The 27,696-nt window shown below is 39.7% G+C and overlaps 1 protein-coding gene across 3 annotated transcripts; it reads left to right on the top strand.

Annotated features, from left to right (window-relative positions):
* Window positions 1-1,051: 1,051 nt before the first annotated feature.
* Window positions 1,052-27,657, top strand: GPR63 (G protein-coupled receptor 63). Of its 3 annotated transcripts, XM_015623050.3 has the most exons (4): window positions 1,052-1,368; window positions 16,371-16,459; window positions 21,404-21,481; window positions 24,562-27,657. In XM_015623050.3, the coding sequence occupies exon 4, from the start codon at window positions 24,704-24,706 to the stop codon at window positions 25,961-25,963; it is 1,260 nt and encodes a 419-aa protein (XP_015478536.1). In that variant the 5' UTR covers window positions 1,052-1,368; window positions 16,371-16,459; window positions 21,404-21,481; window positions 24,562-24,703; the 3' UTR covers window positions 25,964-27,657. The 3 variants fall into 3 exon arrangements, with proteins under 3 accessions (XP_015478536.1, XP_018861724.1, XP_015478537.1); XM_019006179.2 differs by lacking the exon at window positions 16,371-16,459; XM_015623051.3 differs by lacking the exon at window positions 1,052-1,368 and having other exon boundaries at window positions 11,883-16,459.
* The last annotated feature ends 39 nt before the right edge of the window (window positions 27,658-27,696 follow it).

The raw sequence follows: 27,696 nt of genomic DNA on the forward strand, positions 1-27,696 counted from the left end.
TTGTGGGTGCAGGGCTGCCAAACTCAATCAAGAGTTGAACTCCTCAAAAATCAAAGCAGTATCAGTGGTTTGATTAGATGTAGCTGCTAGCATTCTGCTGGCATCCCATCAGCAGTGTGCTTAAGAGATCCATTTGGGAGAACGAGAAGCTTTCTTATTCTCTTCTTTAATGGTCTGAGTTCACTTTGTGCAGTCGTGATCTGATGTAGAGAGAGAGATGTGTTTAGTGGCAATCAGGTAAATGCACTTTGAATAGGGATTGTGAAAGACTCTTCCTTCAGACACCAAGCTCTGTAAGAGAATATAGTTTTAGTATCAATTTACATCCTTTCATAGCCATTTAATATGATATAGTGAGTCTTGGCATATGGCCTCACTCTTCTCAGAAAAAGTAGTCACCGTATCCCAGTTTGGAAGTGATATGGCTGCCAATGCCACATACTATGCAACATCAGCATTGCAACTACACCCTATTTGGAATATCCTCCTTATCAAGTTAGCTGCGTGGGCAATGAGGAGACATAACGGCTTGTCTTAGTCCTTAAAAATCAGCTGGAACAACTCTGTATAATAAAGTGACGCTTAGAGATATATTACTTTTCCTTTTATGTACACCAGGACTGCAGTACCACTAAGCGCATATCGTATTTATGTCTCTGCCTGGCAGGAGGCTTAGTGCTCCTTCGCATTTGTTAATCCTGCTCCTCAGCATCTTCTACCTGGATTTCTAAGGAGACGCCTCCAACTTTATAGGAACAGCCTGCTCGGCGCTGGGCGGTGAGAAAGGACACGGGAGGGTTGCGGCTCTGCTGAGCCCAGCCCGCACCGCCCGCGGGAGCGGGGCAATGGGGTGGCGCGGCCGCTCCGCCGGGAAGCGCCCACGGCCACCGGGGGCGGCGGGTGCCGCTCGGCCGGAGCGTGCGCGCGCCCCCGGGAGGCGGAGCCGCGGCGCGGGCGGGGCTCGGCGGCTCTGCGGCGGCGGCAGCGGGCGGGACGGGCGGCGCGGAGCGCGCTGCCGGCGGGCGGGACGGACGGAGGGAAGGGAGGGAGGGAGGCGCTGGCTCCCCTGCCTGGTTTCGGTCCGCCGGTTCCGCGGCGCTGCTCGGGCAGCAGAGCCGCCGCCGAAGCAAATGGGGAGGCGGCACTGAGCGGGCTGCCCTCCGCGGGAGTCGGCATCCGAGGGCAGCGGCGCGGCGAGCGAGCAATGCCCCTCACTTCTCTGCTTGCGCTGCCCTTCCTCCTCCCTCTCCCGGTTCTGAAGCTTTTGTTTTCCCCGACCGCTGTGATGGCAGGAAACTTCCCGGAGGGATGGGCTCAGGCCGGGCTTGTGCTGCGCCGGGCTCCGCAGGGCTCCGGCCACACCGTGAGGTGAGGCGAGGCGAGCGGCGGTGTCGCGCCGCGGCCACGGCAGTTGGGACCGGCTGCTGCTCTGCCCGGCCGAGGGGCGGCGGGACGGGCGGCGGGAGCGGGGAGAGAGTTGCCCTGGGGACCCACGGCTGCGCCGCTTCCCCCGGCTGCGGTCTCACCGTCGGGAAGGCGTTCTAGCCCCGGGCATCCGTGCCCGTGGTCCAGGACTGCTTGGGGATCGGCGCCCCGAGGAGGCTGCGTGGGCACCGGGAGCCGGGCGCCTCTTCTCCCGGCGGGGCCGCCGGAACCGTCGGCTGGCAGTGGGGGCGGGAGCGCTGCCGGAGCCGGGTGGGCGCGCTCGGCCGCGTCTCGGCGCCCGTGGAGCCGCCTGTGGGGGCTTCGTCCTCCTCCGGCAGCGGTGGGGCCGGGCGCGGGGGCGGCGGGCGGGGGCCGCGCTTCCGGCCGGGGTTCCGTCCCGGGAGCTGGCCTGGCTCCCACCGGCTCCCGGGACGCTGCTTAGAGAGGCACGGGGGAGCTCTCTGCTCGCTGTCACCTGCTCGTCAGGCTGCTGCTGCTTCTGATCAACTCTCGAACCTGTCGGTGTAGGTGCCGTGTGTGCGTGCCGCTCCTGGAAAAAATAAATAGGAATATCTCGCTTGGTTTTGATTGTTTTTAATCTACTTTAAAGAGTATGTAATTTTTGTTTGCGTGTGCCGCATGGTTTTCCAAGCTTGTTTTGTAAAAGTCAAATGATACACTGCAGCCTAGTGTATGTATATGTGTATATATATATAACAATGCATATGATAAAGTTTTTCTTGTAAATGAACAAAAACATTTTTCCAAGGAAACAGTTCATTTGCAGAAAGATACAGATAACATAGGAATTTTTAATGATCAGAGCTAGGCAAAGTGGAAAAGTGAGATCCGTGCCCAAGAAGGTTGTTAAACAAAATTGTTTGTCCTTACTGAAATGGATAATGAATGCTTAAGCAGTGGCAAATGGGTTTTGCATATTGCATTTTCACTGGGACATATTGCACGTTCTAACATTAGAGCAAAGGCGTCAGAGACATCAGATTATGAAAAGGGCAGTTTTAAATAGACCATTTCAAGTTAACTGAAAATATAAAGAAATGTCAAAGAGATTTGTTTAACCACTAGTTACACAGAATAGCTGTGTATTTTCAGTTGTCAGATATGGGGTTTTTTGTTCTTTTTGCGCAGTTATCTATTGTGAAAATGTATTTGCCTATGTTGCTGTAGCTCCAGCATAATAATATAGACCCACTAGTATTACATTCTTGGTCTACAGAAGTAAATTTGGTAATGACTAGTAATTAGAAGAAGAATAATTTCTAAATAACTTCCCTTTGAAATATCCACTGCCAAAAGATCAGCACTCTAAAGTATGCTCTCTTAGCTGTTCTACCTTTCTTTTTTATTAGAGAGTAGCCGTCCTGTAAGAATGTATCCTAAATGTATAAAACTTTCTTTTTTTTCAAGTGAGAAAATAAATGAGACTCAGGAAATTAGTAGTTCATATGCAGTGTCTGCCTACTCAGAGGAAACAGAAAGAAGGCATGATGAACTCTATGAGTTTCTAATTTTCTTCTTGTGTGCTACAATGCGTAGGTGACTTTTGTCAGGTGCTGCTGATCAGGCATTGCTTGTGTGCTTCATCATTGCATTTGCCACTTTTATTCCTCTAGGCATAATAAGAGATAAAGCTTGGAGAGGCTGTGATCTCTTCTCTGTAGTTGGTGAAATGCACCCAAGACCATTTTCTGGTCCTGAAGCTAAGTGCTGTGGGTTAGCCCTTGTCAATGCTGTTTAACTCTCTTGCCTTCCAGAACAGGAAATTTGCATGGGAGACCTGTAGCTGGCTTATGTTACAAGGATGCTGTGCTGGTGTGTGGCAGCTCAGCAGTCTGTGTGACAGTGAATTCCATTTCCAGGGAATGATTCCTGGCATTGCTTGGTTTACTGGTGTGGACATGGTCTATCTTTAACGTAGTCTATCTGCAGGTAGCCTCCCTTAACTCTGTACTCAATTGTAGTGATCTAATTTCCCTGCTTTTAAGATCTCTGGCACTATAAAATGCTGCTTTTCATAGTCATCTGCTTAGAACTGCCAGGGCTGCTTTCTTCCCTTTTCTCTGCTTGTGCATGTAGGTGAAGAGGGAGTAGGTGAAGGTTTGGTGGTTTTCTCTCTTGCCCATAAGGGAGAGCTGAAGAGCACCAGGAAGAGGCTTATGTGACTTGTTCTGGTTGTCTGGGAATGTGCTCCCAAGGGCAGTGCATGTCCTTAAGCAGTCCTGATGGCTAGATGTGAAGGTCCATGGCCTGCAGTCAGGTGGACTTCCATAATTATTTTGTTACAAGTAGCAAGTTGGACAGAGCAAGTTGTTTTGTTGTTTTTTTTAATGCTTCAAAGGATGTCAGATTTAGTTGTTAAAAATAAGGTGAGGCAAGAGGAGGTATAACTATCATCTAAGAAATCCTACTTGTATCCAGAAGTAGAGTTTCAGGTAGAAAATTGTCAGGTTGCGCTGCCTCTCATAGACATATAAAATACTTTAATAGAATGGTGTACTTTTTATCTCTGTAATTTGCTGGCAATTTTTATTTTGCTAACCTAGCTAGTAGCACAGATTGAACTTGAATAGGCAAGTTGTTTAACCATCTCATTTCCAGCTGAGGATAATACCTAGACACTTGTGTAAATCTGAAGTATATGATGGGACCGGGTTAATGCTCTAAAGTGCTTTCCCAAACAGGCAGCTTGGCCTGTGTAAAAGCAAATTCGGTTTTACCAGACCAAAAGTCTAGTTTGGTAAGGTGGATTTACACTTAAACATGTGTTGGAGGTATCTGAGGAGTCCCTTTGGTTTGAATGGCACTTTAAGAAATCTCTTGCATAACTGTAACCTAATTTACCTCAATCTAGATGTTTATTATACACAAGCTGTGTTTAAAAGAATATTATTGAGACCACATATGCGCAGAAGAGTTTGGAAATTTAAAGCTTTGAAGTAATGATGATGTGGCCTGTGGGAACTGTGCCTTATATCTAAGACCCAATTTTTTTTCCAGAATGCTTTGCATCTTGAATAAGACAACCAAAATTAGTGACTGGTTACGACTTTTGCATCTCTCCTGGATTTTCTCCTCCTTGTAGTTCCTAAAGCAAGGCTTGAATCATGTTGATTAAATGTGACATGGTGACGTACAATAATTGTGGAGAAAGCAAGGTTTTGAACACTTGTTCATCTTGGTAAGCAATGCACCTTCTGAAAGAAGATGGATTCTGTGTGGATAAGTAGTATTTAGTCATATAGTTAAAGCCTATGTCAAAGGGTTTAATTGAAGTCACAGGGTTTAACTGCTACTTTTCAAGTCTTCAGAGCTTGACTTTCAAACCTTATTTTTTTTAATACGGTTTTTGGGTGTGTAATTTTCTCAGTGATTTTTTTTTACGCCTAAAAGAAATAGAAGCAAAAGGTGTATTTTTTTCTGGGATATTTTTGATCATTTCTGATGTCGTTAGCCGAGTGAAAACCTCTAAATGCCAGCTTAGGCTGTAACTGCCTAAAATGTAATAGTAGGTCATGATCCATCGGTGATTTGACAATAGAAATAGCACCTTTATACATTGGTTATGAAATAACCCCCATTACCTCCTATTTTTTATGTAGCACAACATAACTGACTTGAAGCGTTGATGCACAGTTCTCGCTCTGTTTGCTGCAGGGTGATGCTGTCTGGTGACTTTACTGTTGTTTTCCCTGCAATATTTTACTTACCTGTTTCTTCCTGCTGTTTTCTACATTTTCCTGCCAAATCCTTTTCTTGGTTGATTTAATAAATAATTTGTAGTTGTTAGTCACTTCATTTGGCCAGTGTGACTACTTTGTCCTAATCTAGTGTGCAGCCCTATGGTTGCATGGGTCAACTGGCCAACCAGATCAGGTCTAAAAAGCGAAGGGGAAACTGGCTTTCAGATCAAATGCTTGCATTTTTCAGGCTGTAGTGAAGAAATAATTGCTGTTCTAACCTGGGTGAACTGAGGCTGGGACACAGAATGACAGAATAACTGAGATTGGAAGAGACCTCCGGAGGTCATGTAGGCCACTGCTCTGCTCAGAGCTGAGTCAGGTTGAAAGTTAGATGAGGTTGCTCAGGGTCATGTCCACTTGAGTTTTTAATATCACAAAGGATGGAAATTACACAGTATGTGTGAGTAACCTGTTCCAGTGTTTGACCATTGTCACTATGAATTTTTTTTCCCTAAAGCCTATTTCAAATTACCATTCTGTAGCTTGTGTCAATTTTCCTGGTCCTTTCCTGAAGAAAGGAAGAATTCCTTCCTCCAAGAAGAATGAGGTTCTTGTGCTCTTAAAAGCAGAAGATATTTCTCTAATATTTTTCTAATGCTTAATAGGACTTTCTGTTAAAAATATAGATAACTTTTGCCAAGTACATAAAAACCAATTCTTTTCCAGCCATGGTTGCACACCTTATTCAGTAGCAGGCTGGACAAATCAGTTGGATTACTTTTTTGTTTATGGGGGCAAAATAAAAGTCTTTTGCTAGCCTTTCTTTTTGAGACAGATGTTTGAATTTTCTCCTTTCTCACACATGATCATTCATTGTATTTTCCATCAGGTGACTGCCTCATTGTGTGTGGTGAATAGATGCTGATGGTTTGGGAGGTAAATCTAAGTCCTCAAGCTGGGCTTATGAAAGCCAGCTATGTCATCCTGTAATTTTTTTTCCCCACCTTGTTAGGTGTATGGACCCCCTGCATGGGAAATTTGAACCCACTGACTACAGGCTACTTTTGAGGGCTCTGTTAGAAATGATGTGCAGAGTACTACATTCACATTGAGGTAGTCTCAGCTCACCTTCCAGGCACTGTCAGTGGGGAGAAAAATAAGCCTGTTCAGAAAGTAGTTTTATTCTGCCTATGGCTGTATTATTTGCTCAGTGTCTCTCTGCTTTGTATCATTACAGTCTCAATGTATCTTAGCATTTCTATCCAGCTTTCAGGACAGCTACATTTAGGCAAGGTCAATCCTTAGTGAGCACCTTTCCAGTCCTTTATTTTCTTGTCATTGTTCAGTATATGATCGCATGTCTTATTTGCAGCCTATTTGAATGCTTAATAATTAACTTCAGTGTGTATTTCTTTTGTGCTGATGTTCATGTCTGTATCTCGGTTCTTCAGGAAAAGTTAAATTGTCTTCATTACCCTACTGTCTTGTGCAAGTTATCCTCCCTTTTAAAAAGGCAAAAAAGTGATGGGGTGAGGGCAGAAAATTTCACAAACAAGAGGTGTTCAGTTTTGATTGCTGTGAGCACAAGAGAAAAACCATGCAACAAAGCAGAGAAAAAAGTGTGTATTTCTAATGCAAATCGTGAAATAATAATCCTGTCTTTCTAAAGCTGTCTTGGAACTTCAAAACCTGATACTACTTAGAAGTGGTTATTGCTGCTAGTTTTCCACATCAGTAGTGTAATTCGTAAAATAATCCCTTTCAAAGGATTGTACAAGGTTCATTTTCTATAATGATAGAAAGAGACTGATACCCTGTGAAAAATAGAGATGACTTTTTTTGTCAAAGACTTGAAATGTAATTTGAAAACACATTATAAATCTTAAGTCCTTATTTTCAGTAAATAATACTTCAACAAGCCTTTTATTGCTTGATTTTGACTCTTCTGTCAGTTGTCACTTCTGAATTTTCTCTAGACCATTTTCTTGAATCTTACATGGGACTTGTGAGTGTATTTAAAAGTATTGAACAGAATATACATATATTTTGACAACTAACTGTATATGCAAATGCTTTTGCATATATAAATTCCAAAGTGCAGATAATGATTTAAAGTTCATATTGAGATTTCCTGTGCTTCATCCTATTACCAAAATGGCTTTAAGAACCAAGGTAAATCTTCGAACAAAAATCTAAACTTCCCACATCTAGCCAAAGACACGTTATGAAACTTAGAAGAAATGTGTGTGCTATATTTGTACTTTCATTCTCTTAACAATGCACACATGCCCACTAGTACCCCAGACCTTCATATGTTTGAGTACTCTGGGAAAATCATGTGGCCTGGAAAGGAACTACCTTTTTATTTTTGAAGCAAGATCAGCTGAATTGCAGTGAGGCCTCCCACCACATGCCTTATTTCTGGTTTGAAGGGTTGTGAGTTGGTAGAGCTGAGAAAAGCTAATTCTATCCTTTACATGACTGAATTCATTCAGCATGTCTGCTCTAGTTCCAAGTGTGTCACTTGTGATAAGGAAGTGACATTTAAAAGGAATTTGGCAATATTTAATAATGACTCATAAAGGTATATTGAGAGAATTTATAACAGGGAGAAGTTGTACTATGCATTACCTATACTAGGGCATCTGCATCTACCATCAGAAATTGCCATTGCATTTATTATGCCAATAGGGATGGGGTTGAGTACATTTGCTGACTGAAGTTAGGAGTGTTTTCCCTCCCCATTCCCTTCATTTTGATAAGAAGGCAATTTCCAAATGCATTCATCTTTTCTGGAGATATCAAATCAAAGCATGAAATCTCAGGTAATAGCACTTACACTGTTAAACTGTTAGATCCAAATGAACTGGATTAAGTGTGTGTTTTCAAGGCTGCCACAAATGATAGACTTGTGAAAGCATCTTCATGGTACACTGCCAATATGGTGATATACTTCAAGCTATTATCAGCAAGGCTGAAAATAAAATAGCCCTGTAATATTCTTTCTGGTTTTTTTGCACTGTTTGCGAAGTCTGTCTCTCCTCGTGGATATGTAGCTATTTGAATTAAATAATCAGATTCTTTGTTTCTTGATGCCAGTATAAATGAGTGTGATTAGGCATTGGGTCAGAGACTAATCAATCGCTTTTGTGGTCCTGCAAGATTTCACACTTCTGAAATGATGAGAAAGATGGGTTGTCTTAATTCTGTTACAGTGTTCGTGGGATCCTTGCAAGCTCCAGAGCACCCTGAGGATCCCAGCATCTTAACTCCAGGAAGGGGGGCCCTGGTGAATCACTCTTTTGGGAGGCTGGTGTCAGCTGTTGACAGGGCAATTTCTGTAGCTTGCTGAAACTACAGAATTGCAGGATGTAGCTGTTAAGTATTATGTTGCTCTTACATGGAAGCATGAGTCAGATTTTCAGGCAGACGTGTGCAGACCACTATAGGTACCCAGAGGTGTTCATACTTCACTACTGTTACAAAACAAGAGAAATAAATAGGTACGTGACATGATTTAGGTGAATTCACTTTCCAGAAATGCGTGTTCTGTCTGACTGCTGAGTAAGCTTCTGTGCTTACCTCAAAGCTGTGTTGAAATTAGGTGAGATCAGTCTCAGCCCTAGTAGGAAGAAAAGGAGGAGGGGGATGATATGTGTAAAACCAGATCCTGGTATGGAAACAGACTTCCATAAGGTCTGAGGTTGGGGCTTCATATTGATGAGCACTTGCCAGTTTTGGCAGACATTGCCAAAAGGCCTATTGGGTTCAATGCTTAGCCTGCACAAATCTCTCTTCATTGCTATCAGCAGGTCAGGCAATATGGACTTGCGTGCCACCACTGTACAGCCGAGTCACGCAAAGTTTTACGGAACTGAAATGGTTCACTGCACGCCAGAGGTAGTCTGTGGATTAAAGACTGGCTTGCTGTTGATGAGTCTTTGAGATATAGGCAGAGCTGGTTCTATTCTACATAACTAGATGTGTAGAATATCCTTTGCAAAATTGAAGTTGCCAAATTCATGCAAAATGGTGTATTTTTAAGATACATTCTTTGATTTTAAGTTGTATCCATTCATTCTGGTTATAGAAGTCTGATGTTATCCAGTTTTGGGAAATTGCTAGTTACCCTCCAATTCTTCACTTGGATTTCCTGAATATTTTGAACCTGTTACTTTTACACTAATGTTTAAAGTTGTGGACTAGATTTTTAGTTTTGTTTGTATAGATGATGTTTATAGTTTTAGATGCAAAAAGTTGAAGGGTAAGTACTTTTAAGACAAGTCGCTCTACTTTGTAGTGTGATCACCTGTCATCAGGGCTTTTTTGGCTGCCATTAATGGCATTACATCCTAGGTCTTACAAATTACTTCTCTTTGAAAAGTCTTAAGAGAACTGATTGACCAGGTGCAGTTCTGAAAGCCTCTTCAGCTGGACATGGTGAAACAAAGATGAAACATTTTCATTTCTGAAACTCTTGGTGGAAGATACTCTCAGTATGGGAACCAGCTTTTCAAACTAGAGCAGTGAGAATTTGCATGTGTGTTTTAAGGACACTATTGCCTTTTCAGATTCATTTATATGCTCAGTAATCACGATGGCTGTTTAAAATATAAATGGTTTTGAGCCTATTTCCGGTGTACAGGAGGATATGGTTTGAGAATTTAGCTTTCTGCAGACAGATGGATTATAGTGTTGCTAAGGAAACAGACTATAAATGAAGTGGCAACTGGGTGTCCCTAGAATATCAGACTGCTTGAAGCTGGTATTTTAAACTCATTTAGGTGGGCAGCTAGATGATGTGATGAGAAGTTAATTTCCTGTATTTTATGGTTCGTTAACTTTCAATGCTTTATTAGTATTTACAAAAGGTACCTTAACTTCCCACTCAAAACTACCTGGGTCACTGAACAAAAAATGGCTATGGAAATTAGAAAATGGACAGAAGCTGTACAGTGAAACAGGTTCTAAAATCGTCCTTCAAACTACTGACTGGTAGATATCTAACAGTGTATAAAGACCTGGCAGCAGTGTGGTCTGACTGAAAACTGATATGAGGAAGTGAGCTGAGTTGCTTCAGAGTACTTGAGAAAGAACAGAGCTTCTACAGACCTGATGAAGTTACAGGTTTTGAACTTTGTGTACAAACATCTATATTATAGCTATTTGATAATATGTACATGAAGTTGCTCAGAGCAAGGGAATTGAATTGTGGTTTTGATACTTGCTCTGCCCAAGAAGATACCTGGCTCTTCTTTTCTAGTCCTTTTGCTGAAAATGTATCAGGTTTCCAGACCAGGGTTAATGACTGATAGAGCAGAGGTGGTGTTTTTGGGTTTTTTTTCCTTAAAAAAAGGAAAAGGGAAAGCATCATACCTGAGCCATTCTATCTAATCATGCAGCTAATAGTGATAAAGACTTAAGTTGAACCTGCAGGATAGATAGCAATCTCTCCTGGTGATTAGGTGGTCTGGGAGGAGGATGGGTGATGGTTCAGTGTGTGGAGCTTCAGAAACTTGCCTTAGCTACTTCTGTAACCTAAAGGTTTGAAGAGCTCTTGGTAAGACTGAAAATGGTAAGAACTTGCCAAGCAAAGATAGTTTGTAAGCTAAATATGAAGTGGAAGGCTAAGGAAGGTTTTCAAGTATGTACAGGTGGTTGGTAGAATTTCCATTCTATGTGTTGTAAATTGAGATTAAACTATTTCCAGTAAAACATGTTCTGGACAATGTGTCATTGTTCCAGCAGTGTTAAACCTTCTCAACATGCAGTGTTTCAACTATTATTTAGAGTAAATACATTTGAGAAAACTGTTTCTGGTCTTTTCTGCCAAGTAGACAACAGAGGTCTTTGTGAAGATGGCATTAAGGCATTATAAAAAATTATAATTTTTCCCTCCATGACTGTCAAAACATAGCTTTTCCTCTATAATCACTCCTTTGCTGAGGGGCTTTGGAACTGAGGAAGTTTAATTGTCCTAGTGGCTGGGTGCTCCTGATGCCTTGAATCTTTCCTGTAAGTCACTCTGTGTGCTGATTGTATGGTGGAAGGAGCAGTAGGACCCATGAGAAAGTTGTTGATAAAGATTTTTTCTGTTTTCCTCCTGAGCTGAAAATACAGGAGAAGCATCTCTTCTGATTTTGTGTGTTGGTTTTTGATGTCTTATGCTGAATAATGTTAATTTCAGTAGTATCATTGTGGTCTATAAAGAGATTTACGGAGAGTATAGAGACAAGGGTTTAATTTTCTGATCTCATGGCAGATGTCATTGCACTTGTTTTCCTATAAATCATGCCCATAACTTTGAGTTGTTTCTAACTTTGGTGTGTTTCATTGTATTAGAAGGTTGATATGAGTCTCTTGGTCTGAATTTTTCAGCTATTGCGAGTAGTTGTAATTGAATTAGAAGTTTTATGTTACACTTACACTATTTAGAGTTATTCTGGGTGCAGGATGATAAATTCCATACAGTATTTTCTCAGGTTCAATTTCATATCTAAGTAGAGACTGAATAATCTCCGTAACTGAAGAAACACTGCAAAATTCATTAGCTGAGTATACTTAAACAGCCTTTGGTTGAGTAGGGAAATGTATCTTTAGCTACCAAAGTGGAAGACAACAGGAAATAATGAATTACACCTTTCTGGTAAGGCAATACTTTTCTTTGTAGGTTTGAGGGATGTTTTTATTTTTCAGTGGATTTTTTTGGTTGGTTGGTTTGTTCTTTTTCAGATTTTTATTTTTTAATTTCTCTACTTTTTAAAAATAGTGTGAAAATCCCTAACTTATTACTGAAGGAGCTTTTCCATAGAAAGAAACCTTTCTTAATTTTGCAGGTTGTGAACTCAAAACTGCTGTAACTATCTATGGAAGGCATTTGATTTGGTCTTCTGTTTGCTTAAAAGGTCCAAAGTAGCACAGAACTAATGAGCAGTACAAAATCCCTTCAATTAACTGTTAATTTATTTGTAAGAAGTAATAATAAGGTACTTTAAAAAATGATTCCTAAAAAGGATTTGAATTCTTCAGTTGATGCACATATTTGTTTCCTTTGCATTTTTATAATTAAAAAAAACCCAAAAAATTGAAGTACTGATCTCTAGTATTACATGAAAGAAAAGTGTACTTTTAAAATCATCAGACTAGCTCATTTAAATGTTTTTGGCTTGCAAATGTTAATTGATTTTTATTTTTTTTCCCTCTTTGGGATGCATACTACAAGCCCTGCCTGTTGGATCTGTACAGAAGTTGTTAGTGCCTGTATTGCATAGGGTCTGAATGTCTATAATACGTCATCTCACCGTAATAGTTGCTGTCTTTAAAGTTTTATTCCAGTTGTCTGACATGACCCAAAAATAATTCTAAAGGTATCAAATTAATTAGATGACACAGGTAACTATCAATAATTTGATAGTTTGTTTATTCCCTGTTTCTGTATTAGGAAAAATAAATTACTATTGTAACATGTAGCTTATCTTTAATAGACTAATTTAGACTAAAAGCAAAGTATAGGGTAAATCTGGGGGAAAAAAAAATCAAAGGAACCTTATAACTGATGGTTATTTTGTATTAAGCATTTTAGGTTTGTTTTTGGTTGAATAGAGATGATAATAAGTATTGGAAATAAATGGAAGTGTGTATATGTATGAGAAGAAAGGTTATAATATAAATAGGCATATAAAATAAATCTTTGCTTAGTTCTCAGATAAATATTGTCATTGCAGCCTTTGAGCACTCTCAGAGCAGGATGCTGTGAAAGGTAGTCACCTCATTTAACTTCCTACCAGCACCTCTTCCATGTGAATAAATGCCAAGAAGTGAGATCTGTAACACCTGTATTGCAGCAGCAAGACTCCTGGGCAGGCACAGAATTTGGCTCTAGCATAACCTGAATCCTGAGGGAAAAGCAGAAGTAGGGCTGATCACTTTGCTCTGGGAGCTAAATCAAATCCCAGGGACTTGTGGGCAGCACATTGTGTGAAGAGTGTACACATCTGGTCATTCTAATCACTTTTTCATTAACATCCCTACATCTTTTTATAGAGAGATGAATTTTTGTTAAAATAAATTTTGTTTCAAGAAACAGGTATATTTCTGTGGGAGACAGCTTAAATTCCACCAGTGTAGAGTGCCACTGCTGGCATTACTATTTTTATAAGCTGAATTTTATAAGCCTTCACAAAAGAAGACAGTGTGCTAACAGCTGTTGTTCAGAGTACTGACAAAAAATTCATCTTCCCCTGTTATTAGCAGAAGGCAATGCAATAGTGTATGTTGTATGTGGGCTCTACAGAGGAAGTAAGAATGATGTAATGCAAGGAGCCTTTAGATCTTTACCTTAATGTATATGAAGGTGGAAAATTTCTCAGAGCTCAGTGTTTCATTCAGAGAATACAGTGGAGAAGTTTTTGTAGTTGAAATGCCAAAATAGCCTTAGGACAACTGTCTTAAAGCTTTCTGACTTGAAGCAGACTTTTTTGCTTGCTTGTTATCTTCTGATGGACAGACTCTTGTGAAGCAAGCTTTTGGTATTTCACTTTATTGTTGCCTGTGGATTGTCTTTATATCCCAAGAAAATATTAGGAAAACTTGATAAAATATGGCTAGAGACCAGGCATGAGGAGATGTAGAGAATTGTCAGTAAAGTACATAACAAAGCTACAACTCATTTGAAAAGCAATTCCATAATATTTCTGATCTTCTCTAGGCTCCTGCTAAGTCTTTAATGTACTCTGAATACTTGTGGGAAATGCCTTTAATTATGTTTAAGATCTTTGTGATTTTAGTTCCACTATTTCAGTTCTTTGGAAGCGACAGCTACTGGTTTGGGGAATCAAAGTAAGATACAAATTTTTCTATGATCTTCAGTAAGTTTTTGCACCATTCTTGCTTGTGGCACAGGACCAACTGCCTTTAATTAAAATACTTCTTAGTATGTGGAAGCTAAATCAATGTCTTAAGCCTTGATCTGTGTTGCCCAGCATCTCCCAGCTTCAGGCCAGAAATGTGAAGCTTTTAAATTTGCTGGCCAGGGTCTGCTTTAGTCCAGTTTATTCCTTTTGCTTTGGGACTGGGGAGCTGGGCTCAGGAATGAGTGAATGAAAGAGGAAAAAGTCAGGACTGCCCTTTAAGTAACTCTGCTAGGTGTAAATACTGATATCATCAAGGTTGTAATTCCAAAAGTAGAGCTCTTTGCAGGGTCAGGAGTCCTTGCACTCAAATTTCATGAAGGGTTACAAAGCTTTTCCCTTCTGATCTTAGAAAAAAGTCTGACTAATCATTTATAATGGAGTAGAAAAAATGGAATTTCATTATGAAACAGAGTTAACCCCTAACTGTCAACAGAAAACTACCCAATGCAATCTTGCCCAGCAAGCTCTGCAAGGTACTCCAATTTAATAAAATTTTCCAGATTTATTCTGAAAAAGTACTTCTGTTTTTTTCATTCTTGGACTCTTGAAGTGAAGGAATTTCCTAGTTCATTGTGATGTTTCTTTCAGATGCTTATGATTTTAAAGATACTCTTATGTTAGTGAGAGTTGGAAATATTTTCTATGATCATGTAAGTAGAGATTGGAAATGGCTCTTGTGTCAGAGGATGCGCTTGTCTGGTGGGAAAATTTTACAAGTTATTGAGGTATTTAATCTTGTCCAGGCTCCTGGTAGTTTTCTACCTCCTTGCAAACCTATTCACTTCTTTGACACTTGAGAAAGCAGAAGAGGGAAGATTACCTGTTTATATTACCTCACTAAAGAGGGACCAAACCAAATTGAGAAAGTCTACAATAATCCAGTGGCTACTTTTTATTTCTTTTATACATAGATATGTCTGAGAACTGTTTTCCTTCCCTCTTTGTTCTGTGGAATAAATGCAAAGACCAAATTTTTGTGCTCATGGAAAACAAATTGTATTAATAGATTATCAGAAAAACCTTTCAGACACCGGCTTCCCTTGTGGCTAGATAATGTGTTGTGCAAAAGGCAGATGTCTCAGCAGACTCCAGTCCGGCAAATCAAGCCTTATGTTTGGAGTGTTTGAAGTCCGTGTTGAGTTGGCTGCAGGTATAGAAACTCAGCACTGAATGATTGGAGGGGTCAGTACATTATGGGTGGTCTTAGAGCACAGCTTGTTGTTACTGCTTCCCTTGCTGAAGGCCATTGTAAACTCATTGGTTGGTTTGCCCTTCATCCCCTGTGTGCATCATTGATTTAGAAGACTGTTCCTGAAGGATCCTGGTACCTTTTGTTCCAGTGTGGAGGTGACTTAGAAATGTTCCTAAAGCTTATTCATGCAGAAATTAAAAGTTATGTAGCCTTTTAAAAACATGCATGTAAAGTGTCTCATATATATGTCCTCCTGATTGATACATATATATATATATACACAAAAACAATATTTATAAATTAATTAGGTCACTTAAAACTATTAGTGTGACATAAACTCAATTTTCAAGGCTCACTGAAATTGTATGCCTTCCTTCTAAGAGTATAAGGGGAAGCTACCTTGAAAATTTGGTTTCTCAGTTAAGAACTGATGATACCTGATGATAACTGATGGTGTTGTGAACTCATGGTAGAATATGCAGCTTTTTAGCTATGTTAGGCCCAGGTTGCAGAAATGATTTAGCTATTTGAGGTATATTAGTAGTGTAATGATGATTGATTGGTGCAAGCACATGTAAAGGAAGTGCTGAGATCCTGCATTGAAACTTTAATGATTTATTCTTCCTCTCTAGACCTGTTTTCTTGTCCTTTGTTTTTCCAATGCTGTTATCTTTACTGTTTGGGGAGAAATTATTTATCTTCTTTATGATGCTCAGAGTAGATTTAAATGTCATTGTTTTGAATGTCTTTAGGGATATAAATATCAGGATGAAGGGTAAGAATTAATTTTAATAGATCCAGTAAGACTTACGGCAGATGGCTGCTGTGTGCTTGTTTACAAGTGAAACAAGGATAGCTGAATGAGACCTGAAACCACGTGTTATTCCAGCCCTGACAGACACTAGTATGAAATGGTGAGATTCTTATGATCCATAGGTGACATGGCTGAGGATCTCTTGGTTTGATGAAATTTTGATGCCTTAGTCCTTTCTGAAAAGGGGGCATCCACTCTGCCTTCTGTCAGGATACACAGCATATTCTACTTCTCCCAGTAAAAATAAAGTTTTATTACAGGGAAAATTTTGCTATTCTGCTTTTGTCCTGTCTTGAATGTAAATATATCACTTATTTTTTTGGCAGGTTATTTGGGAAGAGAATAGTAATTAGCTGAACAAAACAGCACAAGATGACTTATGATTCCTGTTCGTCATGGGAACCTGTCTGGATTGGTACGCTTTGGGTTTTGTGTGTTGGGATTTTTTTCTTGCTAAACTGACATATAGTGATTGCATGTGTAATTCAAAGATATGCTTAAAATTTAGGAATCCAATCTTTTAGGAAGCTTTCAACTTGTTAGTTGCATGTTAATAACTAGGTAAAGACTATGAATTAAAATAGTATGTTTTCTACAATGTTCAATGTTTGCTGTTGTTCAAGGTACTACAATTCTCACTCAGCTCTTCATCGTGATTATAGTTAATGTGACCATTGAACTAGTGGGAAGGTTAAAAGTCAGGGTAAATATGACAGAGCTAGGAATGAACCTAGAACTGCCCAAATCCTTTCACATGATCTGCAAATTGAGAACATAATTTTTCCCAAGAGCTAAGAAAATATAATTATTTCTAACATTTTGAATATTTATGGTTTACAGTAGTGATAATGATTACCAGGACTGACGTTTCTTGACAGTTAATGGCTCTCTGAATTAAGGTCATAAGGAAATATCATCAAGAGGGCAATTAATTGTACCAAATGACCCAAAGCAGAGGTGACTGTTTCCCACAGCACTTTCCTATGAAAATTGCCACAGCAGTGTTTATAGAGTGGAAAGAAGAACAATTTCCTAAATTAAAGTAATGTCTCTTGTGAATAGTTTTATGGGTCATCTACTCATGCAGTGTAGTTGATTAGTTTCAATTTAGGTTATAGGTAAATAGGTATTAAAACTGAAAACTGCTGGTTCCTTTTAGGTGAGTAAGAACATTGTCCCTGCTGCTTTGTGCTGTGACTCATTCTTTTCACTGGTGTTAGCAGAAAGGATTCCATTGTAACATGTTCCTGCCTGTGCTTAATTACATAGGGAGCAATGCTTGATTCATATTTAGAGGGGTGTATGTCCTGGGCTGCTTTGTATGATAATGTGGTGTCAGCATATACTTGAGTATTTTCATCTGGCACATAAATTCCTTTGAAAACAAAATAAGCCCATGTCCTTCATGCTTCTTTTTATTGTTTTTCCCCTAAGAATATTTTGCTTTTTATTTTTTTTATGTTGTGAAAAATAATTTTTAACCAAAGTTTGCCTGTAGAGTAAAACCACTGATTGTAGCTATAAAGTATGAAGAAGCTTCAGAGACCACTTAAAATATCCCAAAAAAATAGAATCACTCTACCAGGCAGTGCTATCTTCAGATTTCTGAATAAAAATTATTTTTGTGTGCTGGATGAAATTTTGGTGCTGGTCAGTGTTGCCAATATCTGCTTGCTTTTAGCAGACAGATTTATTAAGTCACTGAACATTTTGGCAGCTGTTCATAGTGTGTTCTGATCTGCATTAAACTTTACTGTTATTATGGCACTGTTATTTTCCCTCTTCTGTCTTTTTTGGAGTTCCTGGCTTTGACTGATGTCAGCTTTGCATATAACATATAATCTTATATTTCCAGTTGAGCATGCTATCCAAATTTTGAACAGGAACCTTTTAGCTTCTAAAGCTGTTAAAAACAGGCACCATAGTTCTAGCAATAATTATATTTGATGAATGGAATTTGTGTGTTATTTAGCTTTAAGTATGTACTTCATTGAAATAATTGTGTCTATTATGTTCCATAAAAAGAAAGTTGTATATGAGTGAGAACCTTGCTTGAGAGAAAATGTGCATACACAGTAAATTTCAGCACTGACATTGAAAAAAGTGATTGTATGAAGCTTTTTTGCATCTGAAAAGAATCTGTGAGAATACATGTTCCAAAAGTGAAAATGCTGTGACAAAAAGGTACCTATCTGCCTCTTGCCTGAGTACCTGACCATCAGCAGACTTACGCATTTAAATTATCAAGGCATGGTTGTCTTTTTGCAAGCTGTGTGATTACCATTCCACAAGGACTGGAGCTTTGAAATTACAGGATCTGCCTTTCTCAAGGAGTGAGTGAGGACTGAAATGCTGTTGTTGTGAAATTATCTTCTTGGTTTCTTTCATCTTTTAGTTCTGTCTTTACATAATTTTGGAGAAGTTGGAAGGGTAGGGAGAAGGGCAGAGGCACATGTTTAATAATCATGTGCATGCTCATGGAGGAAGGCCTTTAAGTAGAGAGGAAAAAAAAAGGAGAAAAATGTATATGTGGTGGCAAAAGAAGGGAACCTCTTGAGTTTATTGGCTGAATTGGTCAATCACTTCCCTGAAGGATGATTGTTGCATGAAGGATGATGTCCAGGCAGGCTACAGCTACCAGTAACTGACATGGGATTCAAGGAGATGGGCATCTGCTCAGGAAAACATTTATTCAATACAAGAAGCAACCCAGCTTAGATCCAGAGAGAGAGAGCCCCGAACAGAGGCAGGGGGATGGTTTTGTGGGACAGAACCAGGGTGGTATTTAAGGTCAGGGTCTAATAGGAACGCAGCAAGGGAGAAACCCCAGGGGCTCAAACCCAATCAGAACTCCCTGGGCTGCCACCCCATGAAGGTCCAGGGTGGGGCAACTCTTCCCGGACTCACAGGACCCATCCCCCGAGGCAGGGGGATGGAATCCACTCTTCCTGGGCTTTAAAGCCATGCCTCTCACTTCAACAATGCCTATCTGAAACTAAATCTTTGCCTCCCTGGGCGGGGGGCATGTCACAGATGATAGCCAGGAAAGAGCACTGCCTGCAGTTTAGGTAAGTGTATATTCAAACCAGTATCTGAGCATTCAGATTCCATTTGCACTACACACTGATATTTCATACTCAGAGTGATAAACAAAGCACAGAGAAGAGTGCTGCTGGAAGCCATCAGGAAGCAAGGAACACAGGAGCAACACGGGATCCAAAGCCTGCAGTCCTCTTACTGGGTTAGATGTCTTCTTTGCAACAGCTGATCACTGCCCACTCTCTCATCCTTCTTGAAAAGATATGGCTGATGGCTTATGCAACAGCCAAATGGCTGCTGCTTGCTTTCCACTTCAAGCACTAAGCTGGGCCCAGGCAGCAGCTTGGATGAGGTCATTCTCCTCCTCTTTTAATGCTGCACAGAGAAACACGTCAACTTCACACAGGGGGGACAAAGCACAAAAGGGGATGTAGCTATTTGCATAGAGAGCTGGGATGGTGAGAGAACATATGTAGGATTATTTTTCTTTCTTTTTCTGGGTTTGTTAGGAATAAACTATAGACACTTGTGAGTCCTTTGTCCTTTGCTTTATACTGGTTGCTACTGACTTGAGAAATGCAGGGTAGCACAATCTCTTCAACTCAGTTAAGGATGCAGAACACTTTTACACCTTCTTGCCTTGTCTGGTTCCTTCTGTTAAGAAGGAAAATTGAGGATATAGCAGTATTTTCTGAAGCTATGATTGTTTACTATGAAACATTAGCAATTATTTCTCTGTTTTTTGACTTTTTCCTCTTCAAAGCTTTTACGATACATGTTATCATCTAAGCCTCTGCTGAACTTCATACTTCAGAGTGTAAGGTTGAGTGGCATAAAGGATGTAAACTTGGGTGAGCAAATTCTGTTATGTATATTTAAAGCTAGTCAAGCAACTGCATGTACGTGCTCAGGTGCCTGTATTCAAATCAGAAGGCCATGTATCCTTTGGAGTCAGCAGAGAGAGATGGGTGATTCACCTCTTTCTACACAGACATCTGTATAATGATATGAAATATGTCCCGAATGCTGGCAGAATTCACAGAAGCTCTATGACATCCACAACATCCTGTGGCAAGTGTTTTCATAACTATTTGTGAAACAATTTCCAAATGTGAGCGCCTCAGTTTGAGAGAGACATGGACATAATGAAGAGAATGGAGTGAAGAGTTGCAAAGATGAATGCTGGAGCATCCCTTCTGTGAGGAAAGGCTGAGAGAGGCAGGACTGTTCAGCCTGAAGCAGAGAAGGCTCAGGGGGATCTTACCAATCTTATAAATACTTGAGGAGGACAGAGCCAAGATCTTTTCAGTGGGCAGAAACTGAAACAGAAAATTCCCTCTGAGCATCAGAAGACAATTTTTATCTACTGTAGCCCTCTACTTAGGTGGCCCTGCTTGAGCAGAGAGGCTGGAGAAGATGATCTCCAGAAGTGTTTTGTGATTTCTCTGACTGTTCCTAGTCTTTGTATGAGATACAGCAGTCACTCATAACTGCTTCACTTTCCCTGTACCACTAAAAAGTTGGTAGACTTGTATGATACCTTTTTTCAGTTGCTTTTTAAGAGATCAAGTGGTGCAGAACTGAACATAGTACTGAAGAGATGCCAGATGTGTATTGTAGCAGGTAGTTTATCTAAATATACAGTGTATATACCTAGCTCCAGGTTTTCTTCTCAGTTCCTTTGCTAACAATTCTGAATACATGGCTGATGTTTTCATGGAACAGACTATGAAAATTTGAAGATCTGTTTTTCTTCTGGATGGTAATTATTGGTTTAGTATCTATCACTGTGCAGATAACTTTTTTCAGTACAGGCATTGCTTTAGCACTGAATTTTACGGGGTAGACTGTTAGCTTGCCACTAACTCTCAAGAGATCCCTCTGTACCTTTTTGTAGTTGACCTTTGTTTTTATTAAATTGACCTGAAAAACAATTCATTTTCATCAGCAGCACATGTCATGGTTTTGCATTTCCCTCTTCTCCTCTATATATTAAAGACCCTGAACCCCAGTAAAGATTTTATTTGTAGGATCATTCTGGTGACCTCTTTTCTCTGCAGAACTAACCTCTCCTGTTTTTTTTTTCCTATTTGAAACTGATTATTGTCTGTATGAGGGTTTTACATTTTATCTAATGGCAGATTAGTTTCTTTTAGAGCCTTGGTGGAAAGACCTATACAAAGCCAGTCAGAAATGCAGAAATTACCTTTGCTGACTTACTGGTTACACAGCTCTAAAAGACACTACCCATGGGATCTAATTTTTCTTGCTCCAATATTTTAAAACCAGAATTATTTGTTGAATTTATGTTCTTTTGCAGTCCCTGCAGAATGCTTCAGCTTCCTTTCCTTCATCGTGTTCTCAGCTTGTGGAGTCATAAACCTGAGTGGAACTTCGGGTGAGATTTTCTTGTTCATTGCTAAAATATTTCTTATTTATTCTGGAAAATTCTGTTAATGTTTTTCCTGTTGGTTACATATTTTATTCTAAAAAATGTTAAAGAAGACTACTAGAGGAAAAGTTTATATAGCTCAAAGAAAGGAGCTTTGGCTAGTATATATGCTTTAGCCTCTAATTAACATTGAGATTTTCTCTAAAGGAGTTAGTATAAAAATATAAATTTAAAGAGAAAGAATGGAGGGAAAGAAAAAAATTAATGGAATTGGTCATTTTTGCAAAATGTGAATGTACATATAGCTTTATATACTTTTGCTGAGTATTACAATCTTTGAAATATAATAGGACAAAATGGAAAATTATAACTTTCATTCAAGCACTAAGACCTCTAGAAAGTGGATTTTTTATGAGACTCTATTGGGTTTGTGTGACAAGGTTTTTGTAGTAGGGGGGCTACAGAGGTGTCTTCTGTGAGAAGCTTCTAGAAGCTTCCTCTATGGCCACTAGAGCCAGTATCAGTGGAAGGGACCCACACATGAGTTTTCAAGAAAAACTGCAGCCTGTGGGAAGGACTTGTATTGGAGAAATTCATGGAGGACTGTCTCCCATGGGAGGAATCCACAGTGGAGGAGGAGAAGAGTTTGAGTCTTCCCCCTGATGAGGAGGGAGCAGCAGAGATGACATGTGGTGAACTGACTGCTACCCCTGTTCCTCTGTGTTGGTGGTAGGGAGGAGATGGAGATAATTAGTCAGAATGTTAAACTCAGGAAGAAGGGAGGGGGTGGGGTGAAGGTGATTTTAAGATTTAGCTCTATTTCCTCATTACCCTACTGTGATTTAATTGGTAATAATTTAATCTCATTTCCCCAAGTTGAGGTTTTGACTGTCATAGTAACAGGTGAGTGATCTCTCCCTGTTCTTACTTCAACATACAAGCCTTCTGTAATACTGCTTCTCCCCTGGCCAGTTGAGGAGGGGAGTGAAAGAGCAGCTCTTGTGGGCACATGATATCCAGCCAGGATCAGCCCACCACAAAGGTCAATTAAATTAGGATATTATAATTTTTTTATAATTGTTATATTATATTATAAATATTGTATTATAATATCTTTTTGTAATACCATTGAAAATTAAAGGATACAGAGAGGTTAATTATTTATCTGAAATAAAAATGCTGATGGTAGTCTGGCACTGGAAGTCATCTAGTCATAGAGCTCGCAGAATGAAAGGAGTAGGTCATAGTGCTGATATTATTTGGTGAATTCTTGACAGCAGCCTGAGCAGGCTTGCTTTCAGATTGCTAGAAGTCCAAAGTTGGGGCATAGATCAGACTTCGTTGTCTTACAGTTAATTTCTTTGTTGATGAAGTATTATCCAGCAAAGGGTAAAATTTTTATCCTACACAAAGCATGTGGTCCTTGTGTAAATTCATGAAAAACATTCCTTCCTCCTTTTATTTTTGCCTGACTTTAATACTAAACAGAACCTGCATAAATACTGTGGGCAGGGTTTGTGCTACCATAAGCTGCTTGTGTTAGTAGCACAAACTTGTCATTGTGTGTGGAGATGGAAGAGATTGCCCTCTGAAGATGCCTTTATCCCTTTTCTAATGATAAACACAAAAACAGCCAGAAGGGACTGTTGCAGTCATCCAGAATGAATGAGGTGAAGCACACTTTATGCTTCTGGCTGTAGTGATTGTTTTTTGAAAAGGGCATGCTTGTTTCCAGCGTGATCTGATGCCAGTGTGCTCTGAGAATGCTTAATTTAATAGTCCAAGATAAAGGGGAGGAGCTAGCACTGAAAAGGTGAGAGAGCACTCTACTCCTTTGCATTTTATTTGTTAAGAATTGGTGCATACAAATATATGTAACAATGCAATACTAGTAGTGATAGTGCAACAAGACAATGCTTGTAAACTATAAAAGGAAATGTTTAATTGTGTCAGTTCCTATAGGGGGACTGCAGGAGGGCTGCAGAGGGACTTTCTACAAGGTCAGGGCAATGGTCTTAAGCTGAAGGATGAGAGATTCACTAGATATTAGTAAGAAATTCTTTACGGTGAGTCTGGTGAGGCACTGGTACAGGTTGCCCACAGATGATGTGGATGTCCTATTCCTGGAAGTGTTCAAGGCCAGGTTGGATGGGGCTATGAGCAACCTGGTCCAGTGGAAAGTGTCACAGCTAGAGCAAGGGGGTCAGAACTAGAAGATCTTTACAGGCCCTTCCAGCCCAAACCATTCTATCACTATGATGACAAGGGATGGAGTTCAGCATGATGTCTAAGGATTAGATTTACAAGGGAAAAGAGAGCACACATGGTTAAATTATATGGGGATACCAAGATGAATTAATGCAAATCCTGCCCAAACCAGTAGAAGCAGGAAAGCTTACTGCCAGGGGAAGGGTTATAGTGACCAAAGAAGTGATGGTTTCCTGCACCTTAATGTGAGTGAGTCCCTAAATGAAACAAATTGAGAAATGATTTTATCCTGTGGACAAGTTATATCATAATAACAGGTTAGAATGTTTTGCATGTTTTTCCTGACATGTCTGACTTGGATGACTGACATGGAACCAAGAATTCTGTATTATATGCAATAACTTGGATAAATAGACTTTCAGTACTTACCAAATAGGGAATTTGACAAATAGGCAAATATATATACTGATACTATTTGAGCTATTTAGAAATGTTATTAAAATTTCCACCTGTAGGCAATTTCAAAACAAAAGAACAAAATTAGTTTAAAAACAACAAGATGTAACTAAAAATACTTCTTTGATTTATTCACTCTTAATCAGTAAAGTTTGTTTTCAAGCACAAAAGTTCTCCAGCCTTGGTTATGGAAGAAAAAAAGTGTGGTGAGTTGAGAGTATTTTACAATATCAGGAGTAGGACCTATGAGAGAAAGGCCAAATATTACAAGACTTGTGTCTAGTGCTTAAGTAAATTGTGTCAACCTGAAGTGTGAACATTTATTAAGGATACTATTCTCATTAAGGAAAGCTGAGTAATCATTAGGTTTCCACTGGTTTCAGAGAGTTTTAATTTGTGTATTTACATTTCTTCTTTTTCAGATGGAAATACTGACATGAACTTGAGAACTTTGATTCTTTCGAACCTTGAATTTTGATTGTTAAATGACCAGTTCAAAATACTACCTGAACAAGATGAAATGCCTTGAAGACCTTTGGTTCTGCTTTCATTTTTCCTGAAGCAATGGTTTTCTCCGCAATGTTGACGCTGGCCCACTCTGGGACCTCAAATGCTACTTTCATTGTTTATGAAAATGCCTATACGAATTTTACCACTCCCCAGTTCTTGCTTCATAGTGGCACAACACAGCCATTGAGATATGGTTCAGGTGCTGTGCTCACCACTGAGAGAAGTACTTTCCTGGTAAACACCACAGCTATCCTGCCATCACAAGAAGTTTTCAGGAGCTTGAGTTTGCCACTCCAAATCATCCTTTCTGCTGCTATGATATTTATCCTATTGGTTTCTTTCCTCGGAAACTTTGTTGTCTGCCTGATGGTCTACCAGAAGGCAGCTATGCGATCTGCAATTAATATCCTCTTAGCAAGCCTGGCTTTTGCAGACCTGCTGCTGGCAGTGCTGAATATGCCATTTGCTTTGATAACAATCATTACCACTCAGTGGATTTTTGGGGATATATTTTGCAGAGTTTCTGCCATGTTCTTCTGGCTTTTTGTCATAGAGGGGGTAGCCATTCTTCTTATTATTAGTATTGACCGATTTCTCATCATAGTTCAGAGGCAAGATAAACTGAACCCCTACCGTGCAAAGATTCTTATTGTGATTTCCTGGGCAGCATCATTTATTGTCGCTTTTCCGTTATCAGTAGGGAATCCTAATCTGCAGATACCCTCGAGAGCACCTCAGTGTGTTTTTGGCTACTCTACAAGCCCAGGTTACCAAGCCTACGTGATAGTTATCTTGCTAATTTCTTTTTTTATTCCATTCCTAGTAATGCTGTATTCTTTTATGGGCATACTCAACACTGTCCGCCACAACGCCGTTCGTATCCATAGCCACCCTGATAGCATATGTCTCAGTCAGGCCAGCAAACTTGGTCTCATGAGCTTACAGAGACCTTTTCAGATGAATATTGATATGAGCTTTAAAACTCGTGCCTTCACAACCATCTTGATTTTGTTCCTTGTCTTCATAGTCTGTTGGGCACCATTCACCACTTACAGCCTTATTGCCACGTTCAACAGCCACTTCTACTACAAGCACAACTTTTTTGAGATAAGCACTTGGCTCCTTTGGCTCTGCTACCTCAAGTCTGCACTGAACCCACTGATTTACTACTGGAGGATTAAGAAGTTTCATGATGCATGCTTAGACTTGATGCCCAGATTCTTCAAGTTCTTGCCACAGCTCCCTGGCCATACAAGGCGGCGCATCCGGCCCAGTGCCATCTACGTCTGTGGGGAGCATCGGTCGGTAGTTTGAAGCTGCAGCTGTTTGACAGTGATTGTTGTTTGCTGGGGTCATTAGTTTTTAGGCTTTAGGTTGATTTTTGTTTTGTTTCATATGGCTTTTTCAGTGTGGCCATATCTTATAACTTGATTAAATTTTCATTACTCTGTGCAATTTTGGGAAGATGGAGGGAATGTGTGGCTATAGTTGGGTTTACTACCAGAATACAATGGAAACAGAATAACAAATGTTACCTCTAGGATTCCATGAAAATCCATTATTTTAATGAAAACTATATTTGGAACATCTTGTCAGGTTTATGCTTATTAGGCCTGCAATTTTATCTAATTGTAGGGACTTTTTTAATGCTGCTAAGAGACGGTGTATTTAGTTGGTGTAATTTTTTTGAAAACTATTGCTGCTGTCTGCCAATATATTAGAGCCAAAAAGTCTCATTAGATTATTTCTATCTAATTTAATGATATTTCAGAAGTTTTCATGGTGACATTAAAAACCTTTTTTTTAATATTTCCATTAATATTTTTGTGCACTTTACAAAATTTACTATATAGTTTGTTCATTTGAATATTTTGTTCTGTATTGAAGGTGTATTATTATTGCTTTTATTTGTTATATTGGTGAATTTCAATGAAAGACTATGTAAGCTCTAGGAGGACAATTTATTTTGGTATAGCTACATGTACAGTCACAGGTTTTCTGGTTTTCTAACAATTGATCAAAATTACCTGCTCAGTTAGCAGGAGAGTTAGAAGGAGAAAACAGAGGAATGAAAGAGAAAGCAACAAAAATACCATGACCTGAGATTTAGGCTAACATATGGTTTAGAAGAAGAGTGTTCATGTTAACATTGTTCCAGGGTAAAGGGTGACTATAGTTGTTACTTGAGGCTGTTACAAGTTATCCAAACCTGATGATATGCATGAAAAACTATCTGAAATAGTGATGATTTTTTGGGCCTGCAATTTATACTGTGTTGTTGTAACGTTGTTTCTGCTTGGAGCTCATATAAGGCTAGGTGTGCTCTACACTACTGAAATCATGATGTCAGGCATTTGTCAGGATAGAAGAGTAGGGTAAACCAGCACACAGATAGCAAATGAACCATAGTTAAGGTTAGGGTTTAGTCTACATAGTAATTACAGGGAGAAAAAGAATCCTGAACTTGTTTTACAATTGAAGTATTAGATCAAAACCATAAGCAGTCACAGAATCATACAGTGGCTTAGTTTGGAAGGAACCATAAATACTATCCTGTTCCAACCCCACTGCTATGGGCGGGAAGGACACCTTCCACTAGACCAGGCTAGTCAGAGCCCCATTCAACTTGGCCTTGAACTCTTCCAGGGATGGAGGAACCACAGCTTCTTTGGGAAACCCATTCCAGTGCTTCACCACCCTCACAGGGAAGAATTTCTTCTTATATCTTTTCTAAATCTACTCTCTTTCAGCTATTACCCCGTATAAGAGGCAGTCAGGAGAGTTTGCTGGGGGTGTAAGTTAATCCCCTTTCCCTCTGATACTACTTCACATTGATTTTTTCATTACCTCTTTGTCTCTGTAGTGACTGCTGTCTCAAGGGTTTACTTGCTGTTCTCATCTATTAGGCATCAGCTTCTCTCCCTAAAATGCCAGACTACCTTTCTGATTAATGTCAGACTGTGTTGATATTCTCCTGGAAAGCAGAAAGACAAAGATTTTCCTTGATGATAGCAAACCAAACTCAGATACTTTTATGGTTTTTTTTT

Source organism: Parus major, chromosome 3, assembly GCF_001522545.3.
Source record: "Parus major isolate Abel chromosome 3, Parus_major1.1, whole genome shotgun sequence".
Classification (NCBI taxonomy): Eukaryota; Metazoa; Chordata; class Aves; order Passeriformes; family Paridae; genus Parus; species Parus major.

Coding starts and splice junctions, on each gene's coding strand:
- GPR63 (XM_015623050.3), top strand. CDS start 24,704: ATGGTTTTCTCCGCAATGTTGACGCTGGCCCACTCTGGGACCTCAAAT.